Source organism: Tiliqua scincoides, chromosome 5 (assembly GCF_035046505.1).
Source record: "Tiliqua scincoides isolate rTilSci1 chromosome 5, rTilSci1.hap2, whole genome shotgun sequence".
Taxonomy (NCBI): Eukaryota; Metazoa; Chordata; class Lepidosauria; order Squamata; family Scincidae; genus Tiliqua; species Tiliqua scincoides.
In genome coordinates, this window is record NC_089825.1 from 79,494,191 (window position 1) to 79,516,490 (window position 22,300).

The 22,300-nt window shown below is 42.6% G+C and overlaps 1 protein-coding gene and 1 pseudogene across 2 annotated transcripts in view; both read left to right on the forward strand.

Annotated features, from left to right (window-relative positions):
• Nucleotides 1-22,300, forward strand: part of NSF (N-ethylmaleimide sensitive factor, vesicle fusing ATPase) — an 88,571-nt gene that overhangs the window by 49,457 nt on the left and 16,814 nt on the right. For both annotated transcript variants that reach the window (XM_066628313.1, XM_066628314.1), the window contains exons 9-17: nt 1,075-1,274; nt 4,455-4,620; nt 5,636-5,710; nt 7,599-7,786; nt 11,134-11,229; nt 11,360-11,516; nt 13,837-13,970; nt 17,898-17,964; nt 18,574-18,653. In XM_066628313.1, coding sequence (XP_066484410.1) covers nt 1,075-1,274; nt 4,455-4,620; nt 5,636-5,710; nt 7,599-7,786; nt 11,134-11,229; nt 11,360-11,516; nt 13,837-13,970; nt 17,898-17,964; nt 18,574-18,653 — 1,163 coding nt within the window. The remainder of the gene's footprint in view (nt 1-1,074; nt 1,275-4,454; nt 4,621-5,635; nt 5,711-7,598; nt 7,787-11,133; nt 11,230-11,359; nt 11,517-13,836; nt 13,971-17,897; nt 17,965-18,573; nt 18,654-22,300) is intronic.
• On the forward strand, nt 18,924-19,043 carry LOC136654723 (5S ribosomal RNA; annotated as a pseudogene).

The following is a 22,300-nucleotide window of genomic DNA, read 5'->3' on the forward strand; positions in this document are numbered from 1 at the left end:
ACACATGTGAAGAGATGTACCTTGTAGAAAATATTTCTTGCATTCTCTCTGACTTGGTTACCATTTTGGTAACAAAACTAGTGCTTCCTCTTGCCAGCTTCCCAGGACTGCTTTTTCCATTTCTGCAATCCAACTATATGGACAGGATTCTTGGAGAGATGAGATATACCAAAAGACCAAAAGCCATTCCATTGGCTCATTAGAACAGCCAGATCAAGTCTTGATGATTGAGAGATGGAAGTGGTGAATGGTTCCTTAATAAGTGAAGGTGTGATTGCAACAGCTTCTGAAGGAAGGCCCCTTCTAAAGAAACTATCACTTGACCCCATTTAATAACTATTACCCTGTTTCAAATTTACCAGTTAGGCGCAATGTTTGAGTGTGTGATAGCAACCCAACTGCAGATATTCTTGAATAAAACTGATTATTTAGGTCCATTCCAGTCGTTTCTGGCCTAGTTTTAGGGCTGAAACTACCTTGGTCACGCTGGTGGATGACCGATATTTAGAGGTGTTTGAAAACTGTTATTTATTTTACTCAGAAGTAAGCTGGTTGGGTTCAGTAAGACTTAATCTGCAATCCTATCTTACATACTGGAAACAAGCACTTCCACCTATACTGATAGATGGGTAGGGGGAGTGTAGACCTGTTGATTGTCCTGGAGCTTTAGTGGCATTCAAAACCATGGTATATCTACAATTCAGCATTTTAAATTCATGATGGCCATATCACACCACCCTGAGAGCTGAACATTAGAGCAGAATCTTAATTTCTTTTGGTGGACCTGCAGAGAGAGGGGGGGAGGGGGAGGAAAGTTCATAGGAGATCAAGTGATGCTTCATGGTGGTAAGGTGCTTACAGCTTTCAAGGTAATGACCATACTGTGACCTGCATCTGGAAACAAATAGGTAGCCAGTGTTGTTCTATAAGTACTGGCAACATATGGTTCCTAATATTAGTACCAGTCAGCAGCCTAGCTGTGATGCATTGTACCATTTGCTGTTTCCTAGGATGTACTGTTCTCTTTAAAAGTCTTAATTTTGGTGTTGTGATGGGTTTCCTTTTCCTTTCCAGGCTGCAAGCATGTTAAAGGCATCCTCTTGTATGGGCCCCCTGGATGTGGCAAGACTCTTATGGCCAGACAGATTGGCAAGATGCTGAATGCCAGAGAACCAAAAATTGTGAATGGACCTGAAATCCTCAACAAATATGTGGGCGAGTCAGAAGCCAACATTCGCAAGCTCTTTGCAGATGCAGAAGAAGAACAGAGGAGGGTAACTTGACAAACAAAAAAATGGAAGAATAAGATGGCAGTAAAGAAATAAGGGTTTGGGCAAAAGCTAGACATGGTGGAACAAGTAAAGCAGCAGACCCACACACTCTTGCTCCCCCATAACAGCTACCGTTGCAGAAAGTGTGGCATGATATCAAGGTTGTGTTCTTTCTGCCCCCGCAAACAGTGTATCTAAGCAGGATTAGGAAACCTCACAGTGTGATTAAGTCCTGTCTTTTGTGATACATGATTTTGGCATAAGAGATGGCAGTAACCCAGCTGGTGCTTTCATAATATGCGTAATATACTAATACTAATTAGTACAGTATTGCCAGTAGTGATTTGTAGAATTACAGCATCGTAAGAGACTTACCCCCTGAAGTCAAGGTACCTTAAACCATCCCCCAAAATGTCTGCCAAACTTCAGAGCTTTAAAAGAAGGTATTCCATAGGTTTCTTAAGCAGCTTATTCTTTGTTTGAAATGCTTTTCTGTTGTGATGTGAGCATTTGCTGTTAATTAATACTTACTGTTAAGAGTTGTATGAGACTATCACTCATTATTTTGTCCACCTGCAATGGGAATTTTAGAAAAGGACCTCCTAAGGTTGTGGTTCCTAAACTGTGAGATTTGGCTCCTTGGGGAGCTGCGGAAACCAGCCAGGAGACCCTCCACCCTATGCAGTGTATAGGATTGTAGCCCTAGTGGAGAGCCGCAGCCAATTTCCTTAGTAGGTCAAGGGAGCCACCAGTCAAGGAAGTGTGGGAACCATTGCCTTAAGGCAGGGGTGCCCAAACCCTGGCCCTGGGGCCACTTGCGGCCCTCGAGGCCTCTCAATGCGGCCCTCAGGGAGACCCCAGTCTCCAATGAGCCTCTGGCCCTCCATAAATTTGTTGGAGCCCACACTGCTTTCAGTGTGAGGGCGATGGTTTGACCTCTCACGTGAGCTGTGGGATGAGGGCTCCCTCCACTGCTTGGTGTTTCACATCTGTGATGCAGCAGCAAGGAAAGGCCAGCCTTGCTTTGTGCCAGGTCTTTTATAGGTCTTGAGCTATTGCAAGACCTTAATTCATTCATATAAGTTCATCTTTAATATATTCATTTATGTAAACTTATGCAAAGTTATTCAAATTTTAAATGTAAATTAATTCTTTTTCCCCCCGGCCCCCAACACAGTGTCAGAGAGATGATGTGGCCCTCCTGCTAAAAACTTTGGACACCCCTGCCCTAAGGTGTTGACACTTACAAAGACTAGCACAGACTGGAGGGGTTAATAGCCATTCAAGATGATGTCTTGAAAATCTTTAAGCAGCTGGGGGTATCATTTTTTCCAAGATTACCTCTTCTTCATAAGAACAGCCCCACTGGATCAGCACATTGGCCCATCTAGTTCAGCTTCCTGTATCTCACAGTGGCCCACCGAATGCCCCAGGGAGCACACCAGATAACAAGAGAGCTCATTCTGGTGCCCTCCCTTGCATCTGGCATTCTGACATAGCCCATTTCTAAAAGCCCATTTTCTTCTGTGGAGGTAAAATCTTACAGCCTTTAAGCTTAACTGGGAATGCCCAGTTTAAGCTTATTATCTGTGGTCTTGAGTCAGATTAGCAAGAACCTGAAGTCTCAGTGGCTGCCTCTCAGGCCTGGAATTCCCTTTCCTTGGAGACCTACTACAGCAGTGGTTCCCAGCCTTGAGGAACCTGTGGACCACTGAGGCAAAAATTGGAATCTGCATGAACCACGTGCAACCGCGGCCTCCAAGAAGAATTTTATCAGGGAGTACAAAGTTTCTTTCCCCAAAGGGGGAGGGGAGGGAGAGAAATGGAGTGGGGGAGAATAGTGGCAGGAGTGGGGAGGGGGCAAAACAGAGCAAGGGGAGGCTGGCAACAGCAGGAAGAGTTTTTAGAGCCCAGGTTTACTGTGCTTCCCAATTTAGAGCCCAGGTACACCTTTCCATGCAACATTGGCGGTTAGATGCATTAATACAGAAAAACGCACTCCTAAGTCTCTCTAAAATCTTTTAAATATAGAAAATCATTGCAGAAAATTATCATGTTTAGGCTCACACTAGAATAGAAAATGTCCTGAATGTACCAAAATTATGAGTGGTTCATTCTCTGCCCTCCGTGGTCCGTGGGGGAGAAAGCTGGAAGTGATGAAAGGCAATCTTTTTTTCTCGGAGACTTTATGGACCACTTCTCATGGTCCCACGGACCACCTATGGGAACCAGTGTGCTACAGCAATGGGTTGGGTTAACGCATGCAGTAGGAATGAGGTGACAGAGCCCTGAGGCACTAGAGTGGACTGTAACACTTCAGCTTGCCATTTTTCAATACTCTTGCACATTAAAAAAAAAAATCCTCCAAAAAACTCCTGCAAGAAGAAGCATGTTGCCTTGCGGTACTTGATCTCTGTTTGCACATTTTTTAATGTAGGGGGAAGCATTAAAAAATGTGGTTCTGCTCACCTGCAGTTTGAAGAGTACCTCATGTCTCACCTCATTCTGCCACATTTTTCCAAATGCTACTAAGAACTTATTATAGTTGGCTTTGGAAGGTTACTGGTAAGGTGGATTAGAGTAAAATGAAGTTTAATTGTCATATGGAGGTCTGTGATTTAACTGTTTTTACAACCCATGGGATGGAGTGGGGCTGTATGTTGAAAGATGTGTTTGAGTCCTCTATGTGCCAGCAGACAAAGTTCACTTCCTAGTTTTTCTTTCTGGGGTGTCTCCTCTCTTGCTAAAGTAGCATGTGGATTAGCCTGCAATTACTTGAACTATTTTGGAAAGCTGGCTCGAATTGGAATAGATCCAGCATAATTGTCACAGTTATCACAGTAATCCTTTCAACAGCTATATAAGGCAGGATAGTATTATCTCTATATTACAGTTGGATAGCAGAAGCCAGGAGATGGTGGCTTTCCTAAAGCCAAAATAAGTTCACGGATGAGCTGAAATTTGATTTGGTGGCTTTCCAGCTCATGCTCTCAACTATTATACTGCATTGCATTTAGCCTCCTTTCCTGTTGGTTAGAAAGCGATTGCCACTGCTACCAAGATTACTTTCGGTATCTAATATCCTGTGTAAAGTAAGGCCCTAGCTCAACAACTGCAAGGGGCAAGAGAAGGGACAGCCATTTTGTCAATAGATTCTGTCATGCTTCTGTTTCTCTTCACCAGCTTGGCGCAAACAGCGGTGTCCACATCATAATCTTTGATGAGATTGATGCCATCTGCAAGCAACGAGGGAGCATGGCAGGCAGCACTGGTGTCCACGACACTGTTGTGAACCAGCTCCTGTCAAAAATTGATGGGGTTGAGCAGCTGAACAACATCCTGGTCATTGGTATGAAAATGCTATATGTCACTTAGGATGGGTACCTAACTGGAATTTTCTGTAGCTGTGGCTGCAGTGTTGGTGTTTTGAGCCAGTTACTATTTGATTGTCTCCAGCTTTCAGATTTTTGTATGTGTAAAATCATAAATGCAGAACAAGGTGGCCAGCAGTTGTGGGTTTAATTGGATTATGGCTGAATATTGCTTTGGGTGGTAGGAGACTGGCTGATGTTTCCATCAAATCTTAAGAATTACTGAGTTGTAAATTGGCTATTTTGAACTCTAGCTGTGTGGAAGAAGACAACATTAATCTGTGTGTGTTTTTTTTTAACCTGGGCTTTTAGTGGAAGCCCTCAAGACATTTTCTAAATTATATAAATTTTGATAGAGGGTGAGACAGCCAGGGGATAGAATGGGTGATGGGGAAACAGGCAAGAGTAAATTTGAATACTACCCAGGCTTCCATATAGGATGTTGTCTTTTTGATTATATTTTCTTTAGTGGTAGATTTAGACCTCATTCAATTATATTCTGCTTTTCAACCTGGGCAGTTCACCAAAGCAGCTCATAATTAAATTATTAAGAGTATAATGTTTTGGATGAAGGTGCTTGAGAGTCTAGGTGCAAGTACTCGAACTGGCCAGTGTTGAAAATGCCTACCCACAGAAGTAGCTTTGATAGGCATGCTGTAGTTCAAGCCCATTGAGCTATCAGCTTAGATACTCTCACATGAGCGGACACCTCCCTTGGGTCTCAGTCTCCCTTGTGACACCTCCCTTGTGTCTCAGTCAACAACAGTCTCAGCTGACCTGAATAGAACACTTGGATGGGTTCTTGGTCCAGCCTCTCAATGAGGAGTTCTAAAGGCAGTACATCTCTGGGCCTTCCCCATTTGTGCTTGGTGCATACAAGACTCTCCAAAAAGTGCTCTTCTGCTGAATCCAAGAGATGATAGTGGTCTCTGAGCTCACGAGTAGGCAGGCTGCATTTGATGGGTGTAATAATGGTTCCTATTTGGTACATAGGTATGACAAACAGACCGGACCTGATAGATGAGGCTCTCCTGCGACCTGGACGACTGGAGGTGAAGATGGAGATAGGTAAATAAGAAAATAAGAAGAGCCCCGCTGAATCAGGTCCCTCTAGTCCAGCTTCCTGTATCTCACAGTGGCCCACCAAATGCCCCAGACACAACAGACACAACCTGCATCCCTGTTGCCCTCCCCTGCATCTGGCAATCGGAGGCAACCTGCCTCTAAAACCCAGAGCTTGCACATACCTACTATGACTTGTAACCCATAATGAACTTTTCCTCCAGAAATTTGTCCAATCCCCTCTTAAAGGCATCCAGGCAAGATGCCATCACTACTTCCTGTGACAAAGAGTTCCACAAACTAATTACACGCTGGGTAAAGAAATATTTTCTTCTGTCTGTCCTAACTCTCCCAACACTCAACTTTCACGGATGGCCCCTGGTTTTGGTGTTATGTGAGAGGGAAGATTGTCTCTCTATTCACCCCGTGCATCCTCTGCATGATTTTGTATGTCTCAATCATGTCCCTCCTTAGGTGCCTCTTTTCTAGACTGAAGAGACCCAAAAGTTGTAGCCTTCCCTCATAGGGAAGGTGCCCCAGCCCAGTAATCATTTTGGTTGCTCTCTTTTGCACCTTTTCCATCTCCACTATATCCTTTTTGAGATGTGGCGACCATAACTGGACACAGTACTCCAGGTGTGGCCTTACCATCTATTTGTACAACAGCATTACAATATTAGCTGTCTTATTTTTAATGCCTTCCCTAATGATCCAGTAAGCAATGGGAACATTTTGGTAACATTCTGACCAGTAGTATTGAAGCTCATGGGGGTGAACCGGTAAAAGCAGAATACTCTTGTTGTCAGGCCATTACCAAGAACTTGAGTGGTTGTTCAGCAGAGCGCACAAAAGCAGTTGTTGCACAGAGATGTTTTTACTAGCCTGTCTGCCTGCATTTTAAACATTTAAGTTTAAAAGGAAAAAATGCAGCTTTTATAGAACTTCCCTGCTTGGTCCTGTGGAAGTCTCGCTTTAATACTGCCTAAGTGGCTAAGTGAACTATCAATGAATCTTGAAGCTTTGGTTTGCACATATCTTACTCAAGTGAATGAACCTAGGTCTAGTCTTATTTACAGTCATCAACTCTGTGTTCAAAGGAATAGCCCTCTTGATGTTTTTGTTCCTTTAAATTTTGTTCCTTAAATGAAGTCAGGGATTGGGGCTTCAATTTCTTTCAGGGCTCCCTGCTCTTCTCCACTTTTTAAACCAGGGATCTCCAAACCCTTGCCCAGGGGCCAGATGCGGCCCACGACAAGCCTCTGTCTGGCCTGTGGCCAGCCTCTGGGCCACTGAGAGCCTCTGGCCCACTCATTCGAACACAACCAGAGTTGTGCTCTGGTCATGTCCAGAGTGTGTTCTGAGAGCTGGGAAGGTGGGGAAACGGGGGTCGATTCGAGTGTGTGCTTTATTTTTGTACTGTGTGTTGGTGCTTGGAGAAATCCTGATTATTTAAATTTTATATTTAAAATCTTTTTTTTCCGGCCCCTCGACACTGTGCCAGATATTTGACGTGGCCCTCTGGCCAAAATGTTTGGAGACCCCTGTTATAAACAATAAAGTATACGACTCAGCAGTTTATATAGTTTAGTTAATTTGCGTAATTTTCCTTGGTTTAGGTTCCTCCTTCTCTCATCTCCTAATAGTATAGAATAGTAGTTTGGGCTCTTTGACCTGACGCACAACCTGACTTACCATTAACATCTTGTGAATTCTCTTAAAACCTTCTATCCTTGCTGAAAATTGGGATGCTATATCTGTTTATTTCCCTATCCCTGGAAACAAGCATAGGATTGGGATTCGAGGAAAGTGGGTTATGACTTCACAGTGGTAGTGTGGTAATGAGAGAGGACAATGTTATTTAAATCAGAGAACTCACAGTGATGATTCCTTTTAGGTTTGCCAGATGAAAAGGGCCGAATGCAGATTCTTAACATCCACACATCAAGGATGCGGACCCACCAGCTGCTGTCTTCAGATGTTGATATTTCCGAGCTGGCTGTGGAGACCAAGAACTTCAGTGGTGCTGAGCTGGAAGGTCTGGTTCGTGCAGCACAGTCCACTGCTATGAACAGACATATCAAGGTTTGGTTCTCTCCTTTTTCTCCTTTCAGGTGGCCTTAGTTCTTAAGTTGTATAGCAAAAGGAATGAAAAACTATTTCCCTGTCCCAAAGGGCGTGCAGTCTTTAAAAAAAAAAACCAAAAAAAAACACACCAGCTAACAGCTACTGGAAGAGATGCTGTATGCTAAGTTTCCTACTTACATACAGGTTCAATTCGGGAGGTCTGTATGTAAGTCATAATGTGCATATATAGTTTGAAACGGCCAACTGATACCTGTGCAGAAGCACCACAAAAGATGTACTATGTTTGCACAGAAGCACCAATGCAGCCTTCTATAACTCAGACATCTGTAACTTGGGGAGCCAGCATACTGGGGTGAATAGGGACATTAGGTCTGAAACCAAGGCTGCTGCTGTGTCTTCCTATTTTGTTTCCCTTTGTCTTCTTGTAGGAAACATGAGTTAATATTAAGAGTGTATATGACCATCTCCCTTACCTCAGAGTTTGGGATATTACTCTTAAATCAATTCATTAAAGTAAATCAGGTTTCTTCCCAACCTGGTTTGTGGAGAAACTTGTAAAGAGATAAAAGCCATTTCTCTTTAGTATGTCAGAAGTAATTCAAGTGAAATTTTAGGAGGCTGGTGAATGGGCTTTTTCTGTTACTCAGAATATACACCATTCCCTGCCTCAGCACCCATTTTTTGATGACTAGCACCCCATAGGTCCAATCCATTCTTGCCTGCCATTGTTCCTTTCTCCTTTAATAAATCTTCCCATGTTATGGTCAGGAAAGAGGTAATCTGAATGTAGCAGAATTTCTGGTGTTGTGAGGCTTTATCTTCAGATGGGAGTGGAGGATTGCATATTTGAATGATCCCTTGTGTAAAATAACCCTCACACATGGGAAACTTTGCAGGCGTAACCTTTTCTTGAGCCTTCAAGAAAAGCTTCAAGGCTCCTGGAGGCTTTCATGCTGGCTTTGCATGTGTTGGGAGGTGTACTGTTTTTACATTGTTAAACATGCAAACATGAAATCCCCCACCTGCAGTTGGAAGTTCAAGCTAGATGTGATGGGGACTGCACATTTGTTTGCATGTCTGTGTGGGAATGTATGTTAACATGAAAATGTTACACAAGAAAGGGGGACTCCATTTTACTCTTGCTGCTATGTGCTGTCCTATGCACAGGAAGGTTCAGTACCCCTCACCTGCATATTTAAATAAGACACATTCAGAGTAGTGGATGTGGCAGACACATGAACAACAAATGTGGTCAATAATTCTAGGAAAGTCTATATATCATGCTGTCTTTCTTTACCTGCTCCAAGAGAGCTTGGATCTGGAAGACCTTGGAAGACAGTTTAGATGCAACCTTGGACTTGCTGGGTAGCCTCTTGTGTACATTGGATCAACCTCCAATGGCCCCATCTGTAAAATGAGCACAAACTAAGCCTGGTCTTGTTCATTGAACAGACTTGGACTATTTTTAAGTAATAGTTCTATGTAGGGACATTTTATTCTGTGTTAAGTATCTGTGTTTACATATGCTGCATTACTCAGATTTTCAAAGAACTTGAGATAAAAGGTTTAGAAGTAAAACATGTTAGCCAGTGACTTCTACACTGGCAAGAGCTGTGTGTGACAATTGGAATTTGGGTTCCTGATGTCGGTGAGGTATAAGAAATCTGTAGTGTACTTGATTATGCATCCCTCCCCAAATTGCTGAATACAGAAGCCTTGCTTATCTTGTTGATTTCTGAGTAAAAACTGGGTGTTGCCCCACACACTTTCTCTTCAGCCTTGAGGATTAGAAACCTGTTTTTAAAATATTATGAGAAGTACATCTAGTCTTTAAAATAGAATCTGTGATATTTCTACACACATATATTGACCATATAGATCTCCAGTGGCCTGAGTTTATGTATTGTCCTAGTTGTGTAGAGAAGATAAGCATCTGTGGTGTGTTTTACTATTCTGCTCCTGCAGGCAAGATTTCAGGACTGGATATGGGATGTCTTTCTCCTTCCTTTCCCCTCTTTAGTGTTCTGACTTGAAAAGGTCACTGTGCCTTTAGCAGGAAACGAGTGATGTGGGCTGTGAAATGTCAGGGTGAGAAGGTTAGAGATTAGCTGAAACATGCAAAATCAGTTTTTGGTATTGGAGAGTGTTGAAATGCTGATTTTTTTTTCGTTAGTCCATAACAGGTGTAGGGCCTGGAATGCATGCTTGGACATGCAGGTGTTCGTGTGGAAACTATTTTGGGGAGGGAGGAAAGCATTATGGCTCATTATTTTTGGGCTTAATATTCAACCTCAGGTAGGCAACAAGAAACTGTATTAATGGTGGGGCCCTGCTCCACCAACTTCTTCTTCTTTTTTGACATGTGCATGCAGTCACTCTCAGGATTCCTCTACAAAACTAGAAACTGCTGTAACTTTGCCAAAATAAAGCCACCTTTTCTTACTCATAGGTGGTTGTATCCCCACAGAGAGAAGATGGAACCATGGGATGGCTGTAATAGGAGAAGATTGCATGCATATTTGCAGTGCTTTCCATTCCTACAATCCAGATGTGCTTTGTACCATAATGCCTCCCCCCCCAACAACCCCTATACTTGACAGGTGCTGCAGTGTGGGCTGTACGCAGGAGGCCTTATTGTGTAAGGACAGTACAGAGAAGACTCTTTTCTTCCCACTTAGAGACTTTTGTGTTTGTGGAGTAGCAAGTCCAAACTGATAGTTCAGAGTGACCACCTTGACAAGTCCTTCCTGGCCGAGGGCATCTGAGCAGAACTTCTCAGAGGAGGATGCACAGACATGTGGAGAGAAAGGAACATGCAGCGTAATTTGTTTCCAAAGGGTTCTCTACCCTCGTAAGGTCTTGAGACATTTTCCCTCTTTATTTAAACAGAAGCTTGTTTTCTTCATATTCTAGCAGGGCTTCCAAACATTCCCCTTACAGGTTGGGCATCCTTTATCTGAAGTGTCTGGCACCAGAAGTGTTTCGGATTTTTCCATATTTCAATATACTTGCATATACATAATGAGAGATCTTGGGGGTGGGGCCCAAGTCTAAACACAAAAAGGGGCATATGTTTCATATACCCCTTATACACATAGACCGAAGGTAATTTTGTAAAATATTGTTAATAATTTTGTGCATGAAACATAGTTTGTGACTTTATTTCTTTAGGCAAAAAAATAAAAAAGTTATGTCGGTACTCAAAAAGTTCTGTATTTTGAATATTCTGTGTTTCAGAATTCCGGATAAGGGGCAGTCAGCCAATAATTGATTTTGTCAGCTTGGTTTGTGCATACAGGCTCTAGCTAACTGTCTTGTAAACTGTTATCTTCTGCTATCATCAGGCCAGCACCAAAGTGGAAGTTGATATGGAGAAGGCAGAATCTCTGCAGGTGACAAGGGGAGACTTCTTTGCATCTCTAGAGAATGATATCAAACCAGTAAGTGAGGCCTTTTTCTTGCTGTTGTTTGACACAGTCATTTAGGATTCTTCCTACTCTTGCAGTTGCAGGCAAGCTAGAATGCACTGCCAATTTTTCTTTGGCTTACTCTGTCATTTTCTATTCATAGGCATTTGGGACCAATCAGGAGGATTATGCGAGCTACATTATGAATGGTATCATTCAATGGGGTGACCCTGTCACTCGTGTGCTTGAAGATGGGGAGCTTCTTGTTCAGCAGGCCAAAAACAGCGACCGTACTCCTTTGGTCAGCGTTCTTTTAGAAGGTAGATTTTTTTCTCTCTGAGTTGTCTACTCTATGAAGGAGGGACTACATTCTATCAACTCTCAACAACCATTTAGGCCTAAGCTTTTGGGAAGTCTTATTTCACTTGCATGAAAATGTAACTTGCATCTTTTAATTAGCAAGAGTGCCCTGAGACCTTGGTGAAGAAAGAATGCCCTATTCACTTACTCTTTACAGAGGCTCAGATCATGAGGAGACGTAACCATGGTTTGGTGTGATATCCCAATTGAAACAGTGGCTTGTGATCTGCAGAAAACCGGAATTGGAAACCATTGTTTGAAGTGGGTTTGTAAACTGTGGTTTGGGCAAACTATGATTTAGGGTTCAGAGAACCATCTCTGACCTCATCATTTTCTGTTGTACAGTGGTGCCTCGCAAGACGAAATTAATTCGTTCCGCGAGTCGTTTCGTTTTGCGAAATTTTCGTCTTGCGAAGTGCAATTTAAAACAAACCAAAAAAAAAAGGAAAAACTTTCGTCTTGCGAAGCACGGCCATAGAAAAATTCGTCTTGCGAGTCACCAAAAAATCGCAAAACGCTTTCATCTTGCGAGTTTTTTGTTGCGCGAGGCATTCGTCTTGTGAGGCACCACTGTATATTAGAAGCTGAAGTCATGGTTATTATAAACCTCAGTTCGATCGATGTGATGTCTAGAGTGAGAGAGAGAGAGCTTACCATCTAAGAAGAGGAACCACAGACACACAAATGGAAAGAAGCCAGGATGGGGTGGAGGGAAGACTGAGAAAAGAAAGGAGTCTTTTTTTCCCCTTTTTTAAAATGCGGAAGCCATCTTGAGGTAACGGCAAGATGAAGACCTGAATGTGAGAGAGAATCCTGTTTTTGCTAGTGTGTTCTGATCTCTTCCCCTCCATGCTCACAGCTGCTCTTTCAGATTTCCCAGAGTTTAGCGTTAGCACTGCAAAAAGGTTCTGGAACTGTGCCTTAGAAATCTTTAGCTCACATTAAAGAAGGAAATGGAGGCACCCATGCAATAGCTTGCGTGGAATGGGAAGAAGCTTGCTTTGTCCTCTCTTCAGCAACTTGGGTACTATTTACCAGATGTGGCAATCAGGCACCTGGATTTTTGTGACCCTGTTTCATCCATTTTGTGTATTCATTAGTAGCTGGGAGATAATGCTACAGAGGCCATTTTGAGATGAGATTGATGGGAGATTAGTAAAGAGTAATAGGAGGTAGGGAAAGAGAAAAAAGAGTTGATAGGTAGAAATAATTTCTGTGGTAGTTGAAGCTCTGCAGAATTTGAGATCCGTGAGTGTGTTAAAAATTTGGAAGTGAATGTAATGGAGGTATAGCCATTGTGACTAGTAGCCATTGATGTGCCTGGTGTCCATGAATTTGTCCGATACTCCTTCATGTTGCTGTCCATGCTAGTAGACATCACAATATCTGGTGGTAATAAATTCCAGAAGCTAATGATGTGTGATGTGAAGAAGTACCTCCTTTTGTCTGTCCTAAGTCTTCTGCCAATTAATTTCATTGGATAACCCCTGGTTCTAGTATTGCGACAGAGGAAGAAAAAGTTTTCTCTATTCACTCCACACCATGCATCATTTTATAAATCTCAATCATTCCCACCCCCACCCCACCTTTTTTTCCAACTTAAAAATCCCCAACCCATTGTTAGGCTTTCCCAGTAACTTTCTTACTGGTTTCAGCCCTCTGAACATTTTTGGTTGTCCTCTTTTGCACCTTTTCCAGTTCTTGCAGTATCCTTCTGGAGGCAGCCAGAACTGTTCACAGTATTCCAGATGTGGTCACAGCATAGATTTGTATAACTGCGTTACAATATTAGCAATCGTATCTCTTTCCTAATGACCCCTCGCATGGAATTTGCCTCTTTCATAGCTGCCACACACTGGCTTAGTGTTTTCATTGAGCTGTCCACTGCAACTCGAAGATCTCTTTCCTGGTTCATTACTGACAACTTAGGGCCCAATCCTATCCAATTTTCCACTGCCAGTGCAGCTGTGCTAATGGGGCATGTGCTGCATCCTGTAGTGGGGAGGCAGTCACAGAGGCCTCCTCAAGGTTTGTTCCCTTACCTCGGGGCTGCACTGCAGCTGAACTGGTACTGGAAAGTTGGACAGGATAGTCATCATCAGTTTATATGTAAAGTTGGGATTCTTTTTTGCCCCAATGTATGTCTTAGCCAGGCAAAAACAAGCCTTATTATACCAAACCTACAATTGATGCTGCTCAAAGACACTCTGTTTCTCTGAGCCTGGCTGGATCTGCTGCTTGATTGCGTTTGTCCTGAGATGTATTTATTCTTTCACACAGGTCCCCCACACAGCGGAAAGACAGCCTTGGCTGCAAAGATTGCAGAAGAGTCTAACTTCCCCTTTATCAAGATCTGCTCACCTGATAAGATGATCGGCTTTTCAGAAACTGCCAAATGCCAGGCTATGAAGAAGGTACATGCTGCAGAATGTGCCAGGTTTCTTGGCTGATGTCAAGGGCATTGTGTCAGTCTCACTTTCCTTCTGTCTGTGCTTGTTGGTTTGTCACAATATCCTTATGAGCTAAGTGGGTGGCTCTGAGTTTAAGTTGAGGACAAAACCTGGTGCCTGTGGAAATGGCCTTGTAGCAGGTACTGGGGGGAGGTAAGGTGATGGGAGTGAAGGTATTCCTGGACCTGGGCAGGTATGGGAGCACAGGTCAGAATTGTAGCTGCAGATAGGCAGAAACAAAGGTGTGCACCACAGCATTGTGTGCAGGTTGCCTGTTACACTGAAGGCTAAATGTGATGGATCACAAGGAACAGTAGTGAGGAATAGTCAGTTAGGTGCAATGGGCTATACATTGTTGAATTGTAAGGGAACTCATGAGTCATCTAGAACTACTTATTTCCCTTAGGTAGGATATCCTATATGTGAAACCTCACCAGCTGCAAACACTTGTGTAGTCTTGTTTTGAAAACCTCCTGGAATGATGGATACATTCCACAGTTGAAGAACTACTCTTCAGCTGCTTGCAGTCTTGTGTTAAGAAGTATTTCAGATATTTCCAGAATTAGCCCAATTCTATCTTCCTGTAGTCGTTTATACCTTTGCTTCTGGTCTTTTCCTAGGTGGGCAGTGGGAAATCTTTTGCGTTCTTGATTTTTACAGCGGACACCCTCAAATATTAGGAATATGCAAATCATCTTATATAGCAGTGATGTTACGCCTAAGTGTAGTCTATTCTTTAGCCTGGAGATATCACAGTTTGATAAGAATAACACTTAAGTGTAGAAGTACACATTCCAAAGAGTAAATATATGTAGCCTGCAGGACCTAAATCTGTACATGGTTGCCGTGATAACGTACCATATGTGATTTAATAAAATTTGAGTTAATTTTTTCTGCAGCTTTTGCAAACTAGCAACTTCAGAAGTTGCGAACTTGCATGTAACATTTAACAAACCTTTCCCAGGTAACTATAGAAACTTTCTCCAGCAGCAGTATGTAAAAGCAAGTAGTTGATCCTTCAGGCTTGCATAAAGATGGACAAGTTACTAATGAATAGAGCCACAACGAGTAATTCCCAAGTGCATAATTGAGTCTTATCCATTCTTACAACATTAGTATTTTCAAATTGTTTGCAGGTGTGTGGCTATAAATACTTTTCTCAGATTAGAGAGAACTGATGAATCAACTTTATATGTAGCTAATCCATACCTAATGTAATGGTTACTTACTATATTAGGGTTTTTCTCTTGTGAGCTACTCTGCTAAATATGTTTCTCCCCATCTTCCAAAATTTGATACCTTTACAAGTCTACTGACAGTAATGGGGGAAAACACTGACATCTTTAGATACATGTTTCCCTAAATTTCAGGCCATCATTGTGCTTTAGTTGATGTTTACTAAACTTTAGATTGGTGTGTATTCCAACTTTCCAGATTTCTAAGTCTGGGAGAAGGTTGACTAAGAGTTACGACATCCTGGTTTGTGACATTATCACAGGTTGCTGAGCTGAAATAAAAAGTAGAGACAGAAAAATATTTAAAGATTATATTGAGGACAATCTACACTACAACTGTATTACAAACTACAGAAAATTACCAGATATAGGGCAAGATCCAGAATGGGGTGTCAAACTTGTTTCATGCAGTGGGCTGAATTGCATTTATGATGCCTGCTGAGAGCCAGAAGTGATGTCATTAGGCAGGAAGTGATGTCATTAAACAGGCCATAACCAGAAATAAGGACTTTGTTCTCACTTGGGAACACATTAGCTACAAATGACAGAAAAGAAAATACATAAATCTTGATCATATTTCAAGATATGGGAGAGCTCAATTATCATAGGTGTTGCACTTTCAGCAGCAACACCTCAGCACTGCTCAGCAGCTGAGAGCCCAAGGGCCAAATAAAAAGCTTCTGCAGGCCACATCCTGCCCCCGGGCCTTATGTTTGATATCTCTTATCTAGAATGAGTGGCTCAGCTAAATGGAACACACATGGAAACAGAATAATAATAATAATACAGGTATTTATATACCGCCTTTCTTGGTCTTTATTCAAGACTTTATTCAAGGCACTTTACATAGGCAGGCTATTTAAAATCCAGTAACTTAAGAAGGAAAGAAATATTCTCTGTACCTACCAGAGCCAGTCCATCCACAATGCAAATGAGCCCATTCCCATCAGACAGTGAATTGGAACCCTAGCAGAGGGGCAGCAAATAGACACCTTCCACCCTACCCCCCATTCTGCTGTCGTGGACTGAGCTGACCTCTTTTCTGGTCCCTTCCTCGGCGTGGCTCTTTAGTCAAAGCAGGGAATGTGTACCCTAGTGTGTGCCCTGCTTTGCTTGCTTTGTGTAAAGAGACTGCTGCATTCTGATCATTGGAGTGCAGTGATCTGGCTCCCTCACCTTCCTCCATTAGGCACTGTAAAAGAGCCTAGTGCAGGAAGGAGCAAGATTACTCTTTCTACTATGTGGGCTTTTTAAAGAAAGAAGGGAATGTAGAGTGCTTTGGGAGTGATCTTGGTGTGTTTCCTGCTTTGATTCAAGAGTCTGTGCAGAAGGAGGAACCAGATAAGGGGGAGTGGCAGAGCTGACCTGTGGGTGACATAGCTATATGCTACTTCAAGCGTCCCAATAGCGTCAGTTGGCTCTGGTATCCACCCTGCATGGTCATGATGGTGGGATATAAGGGCCCTTCATGGAGAGAGTGAGGTAAGGAGCATGCTGGGATGACTATATAGGTCAAAGAAAATTTTAAAGTTCAAAGTGTTTTCTTCTAATTCTCTTTAGAATTCAATTATTCTCCACTTGAAAATACATCTGCTAAAAGGACGGGATAAAACTGAGAGTCATTATTGTATAGTTTTTAGAGTGTTAGGCTAGGATGGGGGAACCCAGGTAGAGATCTTTCCTCAGCCATGAAGCTCACTGGGTGACCTTGGGTTAGCTACCTTTCTTAGCCAAACCTACCTCATGTGGTGGTGGTTAGGATAGAGGATATTGGATGGGGACAGTGGACACTGCCTTGAGCGCCTTCAAGGAAGGGACAGATAAAAATGAAACAAAAATAGGGTCCACAGATCAAACAGTACCATGCATCCATCTTTCTTTCTGTCTTCCTTCCTTCCATCCTTTCTTTGTGTTGATGCCATATGTTGGATACTTGTCCAGAGCTTCTTGTGCTCCTCCTCTAGGACTCTTGACATTAAATCTGCATTGCTTGTCTCTCACTGAATTGAAATTGTAAAATCATTTCAGGAGGGCATGTTTCTAGGTGGGATTTCCCTAGTCAAAGCCTAAGTGAATGTTACTGTGACACTTGAGCCGCAGGAAACAGCATGGTCTTCCAAATGTGAGGAAACATATGCTTTTAAATAATTTTTCACTAGAATTTGCATTGGGGGGGGGTGTAAGTTTGATGCCCTTGAATACAAATCAGCAAGAAGATGGCTGATTTTCTAAAAAGTGGGGGCATTTCCTCTCAAGAATTCCAAACATCTCATAAGGGAGGAAAACAAAGTTGCTTGGCCATATATAATGCATGATATTCCTTCATTAATCTCTGCGTTGTTAGCAGAGACGTCAAAACACCTGTTCTTTAGGCTTGACTGTGCCTGTTCAGGACAACAACCATTGCCAAGTTGCTGCTGCTGGAATTCTTCTTGCGTTCTATGAATATTTCCACAATCACAGAATATGTTGAGTTTTGCATATAAGTCAGCATTGCCTTTTGGTTTGCTTATTGTTACTTGCAAAAGGGGGGATCACAATGCATTTGGAACTAAGGGTGATAAAAATTTTTCACCTGCTTTGTCTTTTAAAATAAAAGCTCAGTGACTGTGGCAATTATACTAAAAATTGACCTTTGCTTTTTTTTGAAAAACAGATATTTGATGATGCTTACAAGTCTCAGCTCAGCTGTGTGGTGGTGGATGACATTGAAAGGCTCCTAGGTAAGAAAGGTGGAAAGTGGGATATCCCAGAGGAATGAAGTGGTCAAATGAAATGTTTGTGGAGTGTTGTTTGGGCCAGGATCTGCTTCTGTAGCCTCTCTTTCCATGCTAGGGCTCATTTCTGGAGCGCCTGTGCTCAGATAAGAAGATATCCCCTCAAATTATGAGGTGGGACTATCAGACCTAGCTCTGATACAGTTGAGGGCAGTCCCATAGAGTTCAGAGAGAAAGGTGAAGGTAGTCTGCAGGTCTTCTAGTTGCTTCGATCAATGTGCAGGCCTGACCTGGAAACCTTTATAGAGTTCAGGCAGTGCCACCTGATACTCTGGCCTGTCAATATAAAGAGACTTGATTGCTTGGTTGGCTACTCATCCTATTAGTTCCTTGCTTGGTCAGAGCTGGTTGGCAGTGGCAGCACACAAATTGAATTTCAACCTGACATCCTTTAGGTCACCTGATCAAGTTACAGTGTTTGCTTGAGGCCTGAAGGGGGCGGTTGATCCTTGGCAGTACTGACCCAGGCCTCAAAATTTGAAACAAACATTAGCTGAATGTGTTTGCCAGTGTACATAAACTTCAGTGAATTGTCTTGTCACCCTCACTGTTCAGATTATGTTCCAATTGGACCTCGATTCTCCAACCTGGTGCTACAGGCTCTTCTGGTGTTGCTGAAGAAAGCACCACCTCATGTAAGTCTCCTGTTCCTATTGCAGGATGAAATCTTTGCAATTGCATGGTGTGCTTATTCATGGCAGGGAAGGCAGCAGGGAGGACAAAGCTGACTTGGTTACAAATATCCTTAAGTCAGAGTTGTCGCCTGAGGTTGTTTTCCAAAGTGTGATTGTGGGATACCTTGTATTATATGTGTGCTGGTGCCAGACCTTGTGCATGCGAATGTGTTTTAACAAAAGCTGAACCTCTTGAGAAGGCCACTTTTTTGCCAAAAATCCAGTACCCTTGGTTACAGCAACTGTTACCCTGCACATGCCCAATCTCATCTGATCTTGGAAGCTAAGCAGGTTCAGGCCTGGTTAGTACTTGGATGGGAGACCGCCTGGGAATACTGGGTGCTGTAGGCTTATACCATAGTCTTTCGGGACTGAAGGTTGCCATCCAGTACCCTTGGTTGTAAGGAGTGGGCAACGGTAACAATGTGTAAATAATTTGAGAGATTGGAGCCTGTCACAAACTTAGGGGTGTTGGGGTGCTTAGAGTTCTTGGTTCTTGAACCCTAAAGCCCTCAAGGCCCCCTGCAGTAGTACTGCCACCACCCTGTATGTGCCAGTGCCTCAGTCCAGGGACACTGAGACCCTCTAGGCTTAATTCTATCCCTTGCAGGCACTGAGTGCTTTCTCCAATTAAAACGTCAGTCCTCAAGTTACTAAACCTCAATGAGCACTTGGTAGCTTGCTGAATGGCTAGGCAGGATTCTGAACCTTTGTCCCCAGGAGACAATGAAACAGCTTAGTAAAAGAGGTTTTAGTTTATTAAGTGCATAAGGTTACATAAGGCAGCAAGTGCTAGAGCCATAAACATCTAGGAAACATATCAGCAATAAAATAACAAATCTAGCTGGCTATCTCTATTAATCCCTATCTCTCACCTGGGCCAATTACTCTTGTAGATCTTTTAGCTCCAGGCTACCTGTGAGGCCAGATGCCCATGTTGGACAGTGGAGCTCCCAGCGTGCAGGATGTTGCACCCAAAACCGCTGTCCAAGAAGGGCCCGGACACACCCCTTGGCACTCATTATTATACTTCTTATGCTAATAGTACTGAGGTGACTTCATACTTATTTAGACTGTCCAATCAGAAACTTTTGAGGACAGAACCTTCTCGAAGTGGGCTTGGTTGCTAGCCCTCCTAGTTCTTACCCCTCCCAACTGGAGATCCACAGCTGCATTTCATCAGCTTGGTAAGGCGCCGTTCTCTCTGCAAAGGTGCTACATTCCAGTGAGTTGTAATTCTTGTTGTCTGGCCTTTCTGGTCAGCAAAGGAGAGACAACAATCTTTTTGTTTGTTTACTCACATTCTTGCAGCTAGGAACTGCTAGTAACTTCTCCGTTACTGACTTAGTTTGGTTCAGGCTCCACATGCTAACCAAGGCCTAACATGTACATATTAATGACAGAGCCAAACAAGCTTCCAGTAACCAAGTGGAGAAGCATCTTTGCTCTTTGCAACTCTCAGTTGTTGCCCAAGGTTCTCAGTTGAGGAAAGGGGTCTAGCACAGTGGTTCTCAAACTACTGGGACCCACTTTTTAGAATGACAATCTTTCAGGACCCACCGGAAGTGATATCATTAACTTGAAAGTGATGCAGTGGCCAGAAGTGATGTCATCAAGCAGGAAAATTTTTAACCCTACATACAACAAAATCAAATTAAGAAGTAAATTAAAATTTTACAATAAGCATACATTTAAAGATTTATTTAAAACAAAGAAGGACCCTCCTAACCCTCCCAAGCAGTTGCTGATCTGTTTAAAAAAAATTCCCCAAACATTCCAAAGGCTTTAATCCTATCCATACTTACCCAGGAGTAAGCCCCATTGACTATCCTTGTTAGAAGCATATACATAGTAATTGTTAAAAATACAAATCTGTAACATTTCCCTAAATGCAGTCACATACCATAGTACCATCAACTCTAATATACTAAAAATGCAATACACATTGAAATGAACGAGGACCCACCTGGAATTGGCTCACGACTGACCTAGTGGGTCCCAACCCACAGTTTGAGAAACACTGGTCTAGCATGTCTCAGTGGCAGAGCATGAGTTTCCCTATAGAAGGTCACAGCTTTCATTCCTTACATCACCAGGTAATGATCTTTTTGGATAGTAAGGCTGAGAGACAGAAGAGCGATCGCCAGTCAGAGTACACAAAGTTAGGTCAAAGGGAGGCTCTGCTCAGAATTACGGCAATCATGGTTAAGGTTGCAAAACTTCGGTTTGGCATGTGTCTGAATTGCCAGACCACAGTTATGGCTGATGCTCTCTTGAGAGGCTGCACTGTGTGGATGGAAAATAATTTATGAACCTCATTGCTGAGAGGATGGGAAAATGAGAGCAGCTGAGCAGCTCTTAAATCTTGGTTAGTGTAAAACATGATTTGGTATGAAGTTTGAATATGGCCAATCTAACTTGATATATGATATTCCATATAATTTTTAGCTGTTTGCAGTGTTTTTCCAATTAGGGCAGAGTACTTCTCACTCCTTGAATAAACAATTTTCCTCTCTTGCATTTTTAACAGTGTCTGTGACTACAAATTGGCCATTCTGATTGCATTTACCAAAAGATTATGCTTGTTGCAGGCTTTGGCTTCCTTCCACCCAACCAACCTTATATATGGCTTCAATCAGTGTTTGTCAACCAGTGTTGCAGGTACCACCAGTGCTACTTGAAGTGGTACTCAGAGGTTACCTGCTCGCCTGGCAGTGAGACCAGGGACATGACACAACAAACAGCGGTAGGAGGCTTGGCTCCATGGGCAGAACTCCAAAGCATGCTTTTCTGCTCTTGAAAAAGCTCTCCTGTCCACTATGAGCCTCTTATTGGTATTTGTGTCATTGCATCTGGCCTCCCAGCCTTGAATAACTAATAATTATGTCGTCACCAGTTACTTCTTGTGATACTTCAAATAGCTGGACCATGTGAATTGGTACAGTGGAGGACAAATGCTGAGAAACACCAGCTTAAACACATCTTTGCCCTCCCAAGGTTTTTTTTTGGGGTGGGGTGGGGTAGGGGGTAAATAGCAGTTGTGGGAGGGTCCAATCTTGATAGCATCTGTGGCATTGTTTTTTTGTGGTTGTTTTTTTTTTTGCATCCAGGTTCTCCCTTCCTGCCCCACTCCACCCCCTTGGACTGTTGAAATGAGATTGTTTCATAGTTTCATCTTTCAGTATTTGACTAGATTTTTAAAAATCTGTATGAGCAGTGTTTATACGTACTTCCAACATAATTTGGTTTAATCTTCTTCATTTACCTCATGAGGGTGAGATTATTTGGAGGGGACGAGAATTTGCCTAGTAGTTCCCAAATCTTTCACACATCAAACCAACCATTTAATTTTCTTGAAGATTCAGAGAGGATAACAGAAATACAAAATATTTTAAAAGTTTTTGAAATTGTAAAAGGGAGAAAGTACGTAGATGGCTTCTGGAAGATACCCAGGCTTAGAGTCGGAATGTCTAGAGGTAGGATGCACCCAAAGCCATAGAGTGCCTCTGAATGAATGTGCTTTACTACCTCTGTATATGATACATATGAAGAGCACAGTCGGGAAGATCTCTTAAGCAAACTGTATGTGGCAATTGTGATGGAGTATA